Source organism: Lutjanus erythropterus, chromosome 11 (genome assembly GCF_056507025.1).
Source record: "Lutjanus erythropterus isolate fLutEry1 chromosome 11, fLutEry1.hap2, whole genome shotgun sequence".
Classification (NCBI taxonomy): Eukaryota; Metazoa; Chordata; class Actinopteri; order Lutjaniformes; family Lutjanidae; genus Lutjanus; species Lutjanus erythropterus.
This window is the reverse complement of record NC_139327.1, coordinates 40,401,456-40,414,612: the sequence shown is the minus strand read 5'-3', so window position 1 is coordinate 40,414,612 and position 13,157 is coordinate 40,401,456. Positions and strand designations below refer to the sequence as shown.

Below are 13,157 nucleotides of genomic sequence, written 5' to 3'. Positions count from 1 at the left end.
CTCTGGTGCTCCAACAGATTTCTGCTGCAAAGAATGTTTGTTTTTGTTTCTTTTAAGCCAAAAATTCTTCATCAAAATGCAACAATTGTGAGAAAACTTCAAATATCTGTACTACATGAAGAACAGTATTCATTCGTGTGTTTTTGTCTCATCTTCCTCGCCTTCATCCTCACTGGATTTTCTCTCTTTTTTTTTTTGTCCTTTAAAGTTTAAAATGTCCCGTCAGATTTGCAGAAGTGTCTCAGGGCTCAAATCATTTTAAGTCCTTTAAATTGTTCTCTTTTAATTTAATGTACATTTCCTCACAGTTTTACATCTAAATATAACTTTCAGCCACATTTTATACCAACAAGGTTTCTACGTGGAAAAAAACCTCCAGTCACACTGGAACTATCTGGTCTTTAAATTCATTTTGGCCCTGGTGACACATTTTTCAGCGCCGTGTTTTAGTTTTTAATCATGTGGATTTAAGCTTTTTGTTCTGGACATTCTCAAGTGTGTTTTATTCTAAACTTTCTCTTCACCTGATGCCAGTTTTACCTTGATTAGTCCTCGAAAAGGTTTTTGAATCGATGCAGGGGCGACGCCGTTCTTCTTCTTTCTGTTTGTGTCTTACTGTTTGTCGTCACGGAGACAGAAGTTTGAGGATGTAACGAGTAACCAGACAACGTTTTTCAGTATTAAAGTGGTATTTCACTCTGGCAGAATGCAGTGATTTCTCAGCGCAAAAACTGACCCTTCCTGTGACCCGTAGTTTCCCTACATCACACGGTTTATTTTCATTTAGATTTTGACTAAATAATCTGAACTCAAGGTTCAGTTTTAGTTACCAAAACTTTCAACTGTGAGTTACAGGCGTCAGCAGTGGATGGAGTTCAGTCAGCTGACATGTTACTGCACCGAAACTGAAAAATGTCCCACTGGACCAAAAGCCCACGTGTCTGACGGCCCAAAACAAACACCTGTTCTTCTGAAGCTCCAAAAAAACAAACAAAAAAACACCTGGTGTAACTTAAAGCCAAATTCACGTCTAATATTTTATCCAGTACAGAAAATGTACTTTTTACAAATACAAGTATCATCAGACTAAAATGTGTCCAATATCTGTATTGTTGCCTAAACCCAACCAAACTGTGACAGTTATGACTTTAATCAAGTGTTTATTATTGTTACCATGACAACGAAGGTCATCTGATGTTTGCACATCAAAATAGACCAAAATATTCAGAACAGCAGTCCTTCGGAGCAGTGGACTTTTTTTGGGACGACAGGCCGTTCGGTCCAGTGTTTTTTTTTTTTTTGGAACAGCGGTCCGTCCCCAGAGGCATCAGCTGAGATGGTAACACGTGGTTGTGTAGCGGTAAAGATGCTGATTCTTGTTTTTGGTGTGACCAGTTTGTAGATCATTTAGTGACAGTTGAGCTCCATCTGCTCATTAAAACATGACAAAGTTTGGGGCAAAAAATTGGGCCTTCAGTTAAGATTACTTTGTCAAAAGTTTTATTTCTAAGGTCAAGATTGAACTGGTATGTTTTTCATGAGAAAAAAAATGGTTGTCTTAAGAATTCAACTTTCTTTACTCTTTAAAACGCTCTAAAAAGTCAACTAAAAATGAAAAATCGTCTCTCGCTGTTCCCGTTTCCAGTCTTTATGCTAAGCTAAGCTAACCAGCTGTGAGATGTGTATCTATCTGTCATCTAATTCGCTGCCAGAAAGCAAACAAACACGAACTTTAAAAAAATGTTTTTAAGTTTTCTGTGTTGTCTTCATTTTCCTCCTTCAGGCTGTAAAAGTTTAAAAATTTAAGCATCATGTAATTGGATGTTCAGACGACAGCAGCAGCTTCGTTTTCGGGTCTAAAAGTGCTGAAAAACGACGGCGGTCTGCCGGAGTGAAATACGACTTTAAAAAGGGCTGCTAGAGTTTTATTGGAGATGATAAAAGGGAACTAAAAGCACATCTATGAAAACATTCACACAAGTATTTTCAACCTGTAAATAGTTTTTCTTTCTTTTTCTTTTGGACAAATTCTCTACATAAGACAAATGAGATGATGTATTTTTATGCAACTGTAAAATAAAAGTCTATATTCAAGTGTTCATTCCCTCCTGATGATCTCATGGCTGTAAAAATGACGCAGAATGACTTTTTAGTTTTTAGTGGAAACCATCTACAAACTATAAATATATATTATATTGTATATGAAAACTATCAATAAAACAAAGTCTGTATCATATCAGAACATGTGTTTTATTTCATCTGAATTATTACAACTTGGCTCTTATTTTTGTAGTTTGCTTTGACATTTTCTTATTTTGTCCTCTTTGTTTTGTCTAAACTATTTTCTATTATTATTATTATTATTATCATTATCATTATTATTATTATTATTATTATTATTATTATTATTGATTCATGAAAACTGAGCATTTCTGGACTGTTGGTTCATCTGAAGATGTAAATTTGCACTTTGGTTTTTTGTTAAAAACTGGAAACAATTAACTGAGAAACTAACTGGCAGATTATTTGAGAGCAGTGATTATTTTCATTTCATTGTTTGATCTATAAAAAATCAGAAAAGGTCATTTTTGTTCTGACCAACAGTCTAAAACCCCTAGATATCGATCACTGGTCGATCATGTCAGTCATTTTTCATGCAAAATGGTAGAAAATGTTGTTTTCAGCCTCTTTGATGTGAAGATTTCCTGTTTTGTCCGCTTGAATATCTTTAGGTTTTACAAAATGAGACATCTGAAGACATCATCTGGGACATTTTTCTATATTTTCTGACAGTTTACAGACGCTGCAGCACTGAATGAAACATCACAGCTACTTTAATTGTAATTTGTTGTTATTTAATAAATAAAACAGTTTGTATGGGGGCAAGTAAAAACTGGCTTTGGGCAAGTAGATCTCTGACCCACCGACCGGCCTCCTGTCTGTTTACAGCTCGCTGTGTCAGAAACAGACTCACCGACAGAAACACACATTTTCCCTAAGTTTTCGTATTCGTTTTCTTTTTTTGGTCTTATTTTGAGTTTAATTTTAAGTTTTCTTTTCTCCACCAGATAAAACAAAAGCAAACGAGGTGCAGTTAATGACATTTTAAGACTCCTGATTAATTATCAGAGGTATAAAGGTCGGGCACCACTGATATATAATTTAAGACATATCCAGATGTTATGATGTTAATCAGAGAATATTAGTGGAATATTAATTTTGATCAGCAGGAATACCGTCTTTCTTGGAATGAGACCAAAAACTGGAATCTTTTGTCTGTAAACGTGATGAAAAAAAGACAATCAACCTGTTCTGACTTCAGTTTTTTTCTTTACTCAACATGATCAAAGTGTTTTTACATCACAGCCGCTGATCGATTCAAGTCAAAAACAATCAGGATTTTCTAGAACTCATCGCCGCTCCGTCATGATCGACAACTGATGACGGCTCGTCTACAGATTTATTATCATCATATAACAGATCTCACGTTCAGACTCAAACCAGCCTGAATGTTTGTGTGTCGCAGCCTCATACCTGTTCTGTTTTAATCCGCCGCTGAAAATAGTCCCCAACAAGTGCTGCTTCCTCCTGTTTGAGTTTTTAAAGATCTGCGTCTTCAGTAGGAAAGTTATCAGTATTAAAGTATTGATACTTTTCAATACCATCTTTACAAAAAACACAACACTAACATTAGTATCAGATCTAATAAAAACTGATCTACGTGTTCAGTTCAGTTTTTTTCTGCCCGAGGAGTCAGACTTTCATCAGAGAGCCTTTCCTGATTTTACCAGGTTTAACTTTTTTAGTTCTTAAAATGGTTTTATTTTCCTGTTCTTGCCATTTTACACTGAATTATTTATCTGTTTGTTTTTATCAAACTTTCCAAACTTTATTTACTTTGTAACGTGAACTTTGGAAAGGGCTCCATGAATAAAGATCATTATTATTATTATTATTATTGTTATGTACCAGCACTGTGTGCAGGTTGCTAATAAAGAAAGAAAAATGTTTTTGTGTTTAGTTGTTTTGTTTGTTTTTCCTTTTTGCTGTGGGTAAGTATTATTAGGTATTATTAAGTATTATTAAGTATTGTTTTTTATACTGGTAGGTCTGAACAATTTTGAAAAACTATCTAACAGATTATTTTGACTCTTACTGCAACTGTAATATGATTTGCAGTATTAGAGGAAGTTATAGTTTTTACATGATTATTCTAAAAACATGACTCAGGTGTGATTTGTGTTGTTTTTTTCAGTGAGTAGAATCTGATGATGCAGCTCTGTATACTGGTGTCGTACTGATGTTGGAAATCATTGATCCCTGTTCAGAAGGAACCAATCAGGACGTCGGACTGAGCGATGGATGAACGTCTTGTTGGTTTGAGTCTGAATGTGAGATTTGTCACAGCAGAAATATTCTTTACAGTCCAGGTTTTTCTCTGAGACATTTTCTGAGAATCTGTCCACTCAGGTCAGTCATTACATTGTTTCTTCATGTTAAAGTGTCTCTACAGTTTTACACTCTTTAAATCTGATGATGATGATGATGATGAAGGAAACACTGATCTGTAGCTCCACATTATTCTTCATGATGCCAACACAGGATGTAAAAACTAGACTTTTTGTCTGATTTCTAATAAAACTTTTCAGAACAAACTAAAACTCACTGAGGAAACATGATTCTGTTACACAAACAAAAACTTGACCTGAAGTTCATCACTCAAAATGTCTTTTTAAAAAACTAAATTGTTTTTAATTTGGTGTCTTGTCACTTTTTCAAAGTAAAGACTTTTAATCCAAAACTTTTTTTTTTCTTGTCACTTGAACTTAAAAAACGAGCACAAATATTAAAGAGATGAACGTCAGGTCACAGGAGAGTCTCTGTAAAAATAAAATAAAAGTGTACGTGTTTGACTCGACGTGATGCTTCTGGATGTTTCCAGCAGAGAGGTCAGAGGTCAGCGGGACAGGAGGGGGAGGTCACTGGAGTTCATGATGAGGCTGGAGTCCAGGTTCAGGCTCTCTGAGGAGACATGAGACACAGAGTCAGGAGACGTTCTGCTCCTCCTCAGTCAGAGGGGACGATGTGACTGCAGATTTTACTGCAGCAGGCTGTTTAAACTTTTTTATTGTGGAGTAAAAATACTCTGTAGGGAAGGAAAAGTCCTGCAGAATCATCTGGAATCTTGTACCTAAAAGATTTTATACGATTCTGAACGTTTACGATGTAAAGACACAGTGCAGTGAGTGTGTGTTGTAATCTCAGCTTCTCTGCGGCGGCGCCTGTCTTTATAAAGAAGTGACCTCCGTCTCAGCGCTGTGACAGCTGGACACGATCACATTCATCTGAAACCATCAAACCTTAAAGGTACAGTTCACCTAAAAATGAAAATTCTGTCATATTTTCCTCACCCTCATGCTGATTGAAGGTCGGGTTTATTTTATTAGTCCATAAAACTCAGCTGGAGTTTCACAAGAAAACAGAATCTCACAAACAATGGAAGTGAATGGTGACCAGTTTTCAAACGCAAAAAACAACTATAAAAAAAATGAAGTGCCTCCATACTGCTCGTCTGATGTGATCCACGTCTCCGACAGTCCCGTCTGTTTGAGACGTTCTTTCCTGTGAAACTCCAGCAGCACTGAAAAAAAAACTAAACCTGACCTTCAACCAACATGAGGGTGAGGAGATAATGACTGAACTATCCCTTTAAGTAGTTTTCTCAAATATTTGTATTTTACTTGAGTATTTATTTTTCTGAGGATTTTTTACTTTTCCTCCCAACATTTGAACACAAACATCACAACAGACTCGTTTTAACTTTACTTTGAATGACTCTGAGGTGAATTATTGATTATTGTTATTTTGCATCATTGTGCTCCGCCTTCAACATCAAGACGGATTTCAAGACACAGAAAAGACGATTCACAGGTGGATCATCAGAGGACATCACACGGGACAGACGGGACGAGACAGAAAAATGAAGTAACAGACATAAGAAGGACACATTCAGAGTTTCCCATTCTAAAGTAAAGTAACTAAGTATTTGTACTTAGTTACTTCCCTCCTCTGTGTAAATGACATGACGACACTGACCTTGGTCAAAGTTAAGTTTCTTGTTGGATGAGCCGTCGCCGAGTCCTTCGATGTCCACCAGGTCGCTGTTCACGTCTGAGTCGTTCAGAGCGCTGAGCGTCACGTCCGCCGTCTTCTGTTTCTTGATGGGCGGGGCCAGGGAGGAGCTGTTCTGCATGCCCGTCGCCACGACAACCTGTGAGGTCGGCACAGTGATCATGTTGGGAGCGGCGGGGGCCGGCGTAGGCGTCATGGCGACAGGGGTTTTCTTGACAGTCTTCTTCGGGGACTCAGAGGAAATGGGGACTCTGCTGTCCTCGTACAGCTTCCTCTTCACCGTGCTCTTTATCTGAGCGCTGCAGAAGAAGAAACACACACCTGAGTCACACTTCATATCGTCTTCAAATGTGAAGCTACAGTTAGCTGGTTAGCTTAGCTTAGCATAGACTGGAAACAGAGGGAAAAAAATGATCCTTTCCTGTAATATGACAAATCATACTCCGCCATCGCCATTGTAATATCTGTCAAAATAATCATTTAATTAGCTGTAATTAGATATTTCTTCAAAATTGTGGCAAGAGTATTACTAGCAATAAAATCCTGATGACATCCATCCCTACCTGCCTCAAAATGAAGACAATTTCAGTCTTGAAGAATTTATTCTAACATATTAAAGAGTTGTTGAACATACTGAGGGATTAAAAAAAAATCAAACAGGATTAAAACATTCCTGAATTTTCACTTTAATCACAGTTGAATCCCTAAGAGAGCTGCTGAATAACAGACGAACTGCTCCTTTATGACTCACACAGTGCGCTCCTTGATCACCGTGCTGATGTTGTTGAGGTCGTCTCCGAACCGACGCACCGCCAAACGCAGCATCTCGATCTCCGTCTCCGTCCACTTGGCTCTGAGGATGAAGACACACAGAGAGGACGTCTTCATCATCATTAATTGATTAATGGAGAAAATAATCAACAGATTTATTAATGATGAAAACAGTCATTACAGGAAAGACATGAAAAATAAAAAAATAGATCCAAACATGTGGAACATACGGACGTACGCCCCACGCATCGGACAGCGAAAATGTTCCAAATACAGCAAACATAAATCAACACTGACTTCTCTAAGATAAAGTGACTGTTTGTGTAAAATGAGTGTGAAGTGATATAAGAGCTTGAGCTCCACTCAGACAGCAGCAGCAGGCTGTTACCTCATGTTACCTCATGTTACCTCATGTTACCTCACCAGAATGATTCCAGTGAGTTCGGTGCTGTCAAGTATATAAATATTAAAGAAAATAAAAAGAAAAACAAGAACCCTGGTGTGTGTGTGTGTGTATGTGTGTGTGTGTGTGTGTGTGTGTGTGTGTGTGTGTGTGTGTGTCTCACCCTGCAGGGCTGGAGTCAGACACTGGGTGCAGCTGCATGGTCAGCTCTCCCAGCTTGGTGAAAGCAGCTCCTGCTGCTGAGAAAATCTCCCCCACCTGCAGACAAGAGTGTTTATATGTCAGTATGTTTTTGGTTTTGGGCCTCAATCTGTTTTTGATTAAACTCAGCATATAGTGCCTGCATGGAACATGAAAAAATGGTTATTTATATCGCCGAATACATGAACGTAACAGTATCCAGGTCTCTGACTGTCTGCCTACAGGCGTGTCTTCATCTCTCATCACCTAAGATACCATGAGATGGTTCAGAAACGTGGATAAGATGTTAACATGTGCAGAACATAATCAGAATACTAGCGTGCATGTAATCACACTTATCAAAGACACATGTGAAATTATGTTAAGCAACAGAGCAAAAAACAAGATAAATATGATGAGGTAGTTTACTCTACCTACTGTATGTATCATATAAATAAAAGCGCTGTGCTGATTTGTTAATAAAGAACAACTGATGGTCATATTGATGGTGATCAACTAACTGTGTGCATATGGAAATACGTCATTATTATATCTGTGATGTCAGCAGGGATCTTGTGACGCTGCACTGCTAATCAGCAGGTAGTACACCTTCCTCAGGTCCACTTTGAACAGCTCTTCTACCATTAGGAGATTTCACATCAACCATGAACCAGTAAAGTTTGGATTTTTGTTCAGCCATGAAGTGACATGTTTCGTGCATTAACAATATGCCGAATCTCTCATTAGATTTTATTAAGTTAGGAGAAAAAAGTTACAGCACTTTTCTTACAGTGTAAATTCGTGCCTTGAGTCGAGACGCATAATTACTACGATTTCTGAATGGAGTCTGGTGTACAGCTGTGTGACCTGCTCTCTATCTGCGCTATTAAAAGTTAGTTTACAGTAATCAGGTGTGAACTTACCTTCGCAGAGGCTGACGTCATTGTGGTGAAGGAGTTGAAGCTCTTTACTTTAAACTTTATTCTTCAGTCAAAACAATAACACGACATACACAGCTAGCTGCTAACGTTAGCCACCGTTAGCTCCTGTAACGTTAGCCAGCCCGCTGTGGTTAGCGGGTTTCCATAGAAAGAGTTCTAAACGCCAAAGCTTCAGGAGATCCTCAATCAAAAAGAGACCGTAAATCTCTGTTGAATTATTTAGATTTTACATGTTCAGAAGCTAAAGTAGATATATGGAACAACAAAGGTTGACTGACTGACGGCATAAAGGAAATGTTGCGCGACTTCGGAAGCTGAACGCCATTGGCCATTCTTAGCGGAAAAGGCGGGGTGTGTCGAATCGGAAATATTCATTGGTCATGACAAGATGGCAACCCTTCTCTCGCGAGAATTGCTCGCATTTTTGCTTCATTTCACTGTTTATATAAAACTGATCTGATATAAACTGAAAACTGAACTGATATAAAAATATGATCATGTTTACGGTCAAGAAACACTTGATTAGGACCAGGAAAAGTCATGATATAGATTAAAATTATTACTCTCGCGAGAACAGGGAACCTAGGCCCGCAAAAGATCTCGCGAGAGTGAAAATTTTAACCCAAATCATGATCATGAAACCACAGCAGATCATAACCACAGTGATTTCACATCATAAGCATTACTAGTTTGTCTAAAGTACATTGAGAAGAGAAACACGTGCAAATGTCGCGAGAGTTCCGTAAATGAGGGGGTTCTCATGTAGACGCGACCATTTTGATTGGTCGCTACCACTAGGCGTCACGAGAGTTACCGACTTTCCCCGAGTAACACCGAGTGATGCGGATCAGCTGACCGTGAGGCAGTGTCCTTCGATGGATCAGTTCTCAGTTTAGTTGATCAGAAATAGAAAACACATTTTGATCCATCGATCAGTCCGGATCAAACATGCCGTCGCTTCTGTTCTGCGGGCCGAAGATGGCCGCGTGCGGGATCGTGATCAGCATCTGGGGGGTTATTATGCTGGTAAGACATTTGGAGCTGACTATTTCCTGGATTCACCTGATTGTATAGCGAACCTTCACGGGGCGTTTTCATTTAATATAAAAATCGAACCTGATCAGTGCAGATATTTATAATTTCATGTTTGTTGAAGGTCGTGAATTCTTCAAAATGATGAAAAACAAGCCGTCAGTCATAAAGTAATTCTTGGACGTAAATTCGTGTGCGATAGATAGACGGAGCCCAAATAGGCCAAGCTTTTACATAGATATTGCAGTATTAGTAATCAATAACAGCTAGTGTGTGTAATTAGCTCGTACTGGACATCTGTGTCTGTGTAATTAACGTAATGGATGCGTCTAAAGTCTGGTGTTGCTTTTAAATCAGAGGAAGGTATCATCATCATCATCATCGTCATCGGACATACAGGCTCATTTCCGATGTATGTTGTGGGTATTGATCAGAATTATGTAAATCAGAATGTTTGATCAGCTGATGACACGGATATTAAAGGGACATTTCACTTGAAAATTAAAAATACATATCTTTCCTCTTACCTACAGTACTATTTATTTATCTAGATTGCGTATTTTTTTTTTTGACTTTTTGAGCATCAGAAGCTGAGTGTTATTTAGTTCCATTATTTTGTAGAGAAGGCAGACATCTCTACAGCTGATATGTCAAAAACTCTGCAACTTACACTAAACTTTCCAGACAGACAAACAGCAGGCCAGAGGAAAAATATGGAGTTTTGATTCGGAGAAAAAACTTTTAAAGAATGTATAATAATTTTCTGTATATAATCAGTTTCCATCGTGTTAAGATGATTCTTTCAAAGTGTTGTAATTCAGGAACTTGAGTGAATCATGTGACTCTTATTTTTGGCCTCGTGATGTTTCAGAGCAGAAGTCAGTTGTTCCACTGGCAGGATGTGTCAGAAAAAATCATATTTAACTGATGAAGGATCTGTTTGCTGCAGGGCTGCGACTAATGATTAGTTTCATGATTTCATACATGAAAAAAAGGTTTCAGAACATTTCTAGTAAACACAAGCAGCTGTAGGAGAACTTTGTCAGAATCAAACTGAACTGAACAGCCTCTGTTATGTCCCCGAGCCTCATGTTGAGCCACTCTTCTCTGTCTTCCACCAGGCCATGTTGGGAATCTTCTTCAGCGCGAAGTCCGCCGTGCTGATCGAGGACGTCCCGTTCACTGAGGAGGACATTCGTAACGAGTGAGTCATCATTAACTCCAGATCTTTGACTTTCAGAACAGCAAATCAAACAAACCCCTTAATGAACAGGAAACAGTTTGGATCACTGTTCTGTCAAAATAAGAGCCCAACTGATTTATCAGCTCCGCTGATCAGAGTCGATCACAGACATCAGTCAGATATTTAAAACTTTGGCTAAAGGTGTAACAAACATAGAGGTGCAGTAACTCGTCTGTTCTTCAGTAACTCGTCTGTTCTTCAGTAACTCGTCTGTTCTTCAGTAACTTGTCTGTTCTTCACTCTGTTCTTCAGTAACTCGTCTGTTCTTCACTCTGTTCTTCAGTAACTTGTCTGTTCTTCACTCTGTTCTTCAGTAACTCGTCTGTTCTTCACTCTGTTCTTCAGTAACTCGTCTGTTCTTCAGTAACTTGTCTGTTCTTCACTCTGTTCTTCAGTAACTCGTCTGTTCTTCACTCTGTTCTTCAGTAACTCGTCTGTTCTTCAGTAACTCGTCTGTTCTTCACTCTGTTCTTCAGTAACTCGTCTGTTCTTCAGTAACTCGTCTGTTCTTCACTCTGTTCTTCAGTAACTCGTCTGTTCTTCACTCTGTTCTTCAGTAACTCGTCTGTTCTTCACTCTGTTCCTCAGTAACTCGTCTGTTCTTCAGTAACTCGTCTGTTCTTCAGTAGTTGTCCGTTCTTCAGTAACCTTTCTGTTCTTCTCTCCTGCAGTAAAAATCCTCCTCAGAACATCTACAGTCTGTATAACCAGGTCGGCATCAACTGCTTTATCGCCGCCGCCGTCTACGTGGCGGTGGGCGCCGTGTCGCTCTGCCAGGTGCGACTCAACAAACGTCAGGAGTACATGGTGACATAAAGAGCCTCAGCGGTGACCCGACGTCAGCCGCTGGAGGTCACTTCCTGTCCATGGAGTTACGTTACAGCGTCACATAGCTTCCTTTAAAGTGGACCAATCAGCAGCTGACGTCAGAGAGTTGTTTAAATGTCAGTTTGGGGCGATCTGGTTGGTTAAGATGTTACTCTTGTGAGGGGAGGAGTTCAGGCTGCACATGAATAATTTATTTTAAAGTAAAAAACCTTTGATGTGTTTGTTTGTTGTCTGCTGTGATGTTTGTTGTTGTTGTTGTTGTTGTTGGAGGAAAATGTTGCATCATTCCTTTAAGTTTTTCATGAAAACGACCAAATGTTGATTCACTTTGTTTTCAGAACTCCTGCATGTTAGATTTGTTTCATCTCAAAACTAGATTTCAATTATTGACGGAACAATTGGAAATGAATTGATCTTTAGAGAAACAAATGTTTCATCGTCTGTTGGCTGGTTGAACATCTCGTTCTCTGCCGGACGAGACGCCTTGACAACATAAACTGAGTCTGTTTTATTATTTGATGTATTTTCCATCACTGGTTCTTTATTTTGTATCTGTAAACTGATCAGACACAAAGACGTCAGTGTGTCGGTTCCTCAGAATCAACCTTCAGAAGAAATAAAACTCTTCTGTTTGTTATTAAAGCTCCTGTGGATCAAACTGAAAGGTGTTTAATGTGGAAAATCCTTTGCAATAAAGTGTGTGTATTAAACTTTATATTATTCATCTTTATTTTTCATTTTAGAAAACATTATTTTTATAAAGATTTTTTTTTTGTATTTTGTACAGTTCAGTCAATTTCAGACATAAAAATGATGATGTAACAAACTATGGTGAAGTTGAGCAGGTGATGCTGAATCAGGAAGCAGTTCAGTTGAGTCGGGGTCCTGTGTGGATGATAAGTTATGTAAAAACTTTTAAAATATTAAAAACTTCCTGTCTCTGCTTCAACACAATCTGCCAGTAAGTAAAGTTATCAACTAAATGTAGTGGAGTGAAAAGTATTGAGTTAAATAAGAATATTTATAAAGTGGGAGGAAATTTAAATATTCAAAGTACAAGTAACTAATTTTAAATACATTTTGTTGCTAATTCTGTTATATTATTAAAAGATAAACTTAATTAATCCCACAACGAGGAAATTCATGTGTTACAGCAGCTCAAGGATCTAAAGTCCAGGTAGAAAAAAAGAGTGACTGATAATAGAAATAGAATAACAATAGAATAAAGTATAAAAAAAAACAACTATATATATATATTTACGGTACACGGATTATACACACTCTATACCTCTTTCACTTTTACAGATATGTGGATAATTAAAGTTGACAAAGTACACATGTAATACACAAATTGTGACATGATACTAAGAGAAAAATATATTTTCTCGTGTACACACACACACACACACACACACACACACACACACACACACGTCTGGTTGTACCTGTGAGCGCGACAGAGCGGACTAAACCATTATACACTGGAGGGGTGGATTGTCACTTTGAAAGTGGATGTTATAAGAATTAACAGTCAAAGTTAAAATACAAAAAAAATACATAAAACATTTGATGGTTATGAAATTTCTTCACGTGTATTTGCCTTTATTCTAGATGAGCAGGGCGACAA

The 13,157-nt window shown here is 38.1% G+C and overlaps 2 protein-coding genes across 2 annotated transcripts; one reads left to right on the top strand and one right to left on the bottom strand.

Annotated features, from left to right (window-relative positions):
• Nucleotides 1–3,936: 3,936 nt before the first annotated feature.
• bacc1 (BPTF associated chromatin complex component 1) lies at nucleotides 3,937–8,762 on the bottom strand. The gene is made up of 5 exons (XM_084730183.1): nucleotides 8,410–8,762; nucleotides 7,470–7,564; nucleotides 6,884–6,985; nucleotides 6,097–6,431; nucleotides 3,937–5,022 (listed from the first exon to the last, which is right to left on the bottom strand). Exons 1-5 carry the CDS (start codon nucleotides 8,428–8,430, stop codon nucleotides 4,958–4,960), a joined length of 618 nt encoding a protein of 205 aa, XP_084586309.1. The 5' UTR covers nucleotides 8,431–8,762; the 3' UTR covers nucleotides 3,937–4,957.
• A 479-nt stretch (nucleotides 8,763–9,241) lies between these two features.
• On the top strand, nucleotides 9,242–12,245 carry rnasekb (ribonuclease, RNase K b). The gene is made up of 3 exons (XM_084730198.1): nucleotides 9,242–9,453; nucleotides 10,581–10,663; nucleotides 11,374–12,245. Exons 1-3 carry the CDS (start codon nucleotides 9,376–9,378, stop codon nucleotides 11,516–11,518), a joined length of 306 nt encoding a protein of 101 aa, XP_084586324.1. The 5' UTR covers nucleotides 9,242–9,375; the 3' UTR covers nucleotides 11,519–12,245.
• The last annotated feature ends 912 nt before the right edge of the window (nucleotides 12,246–13,157 follow it).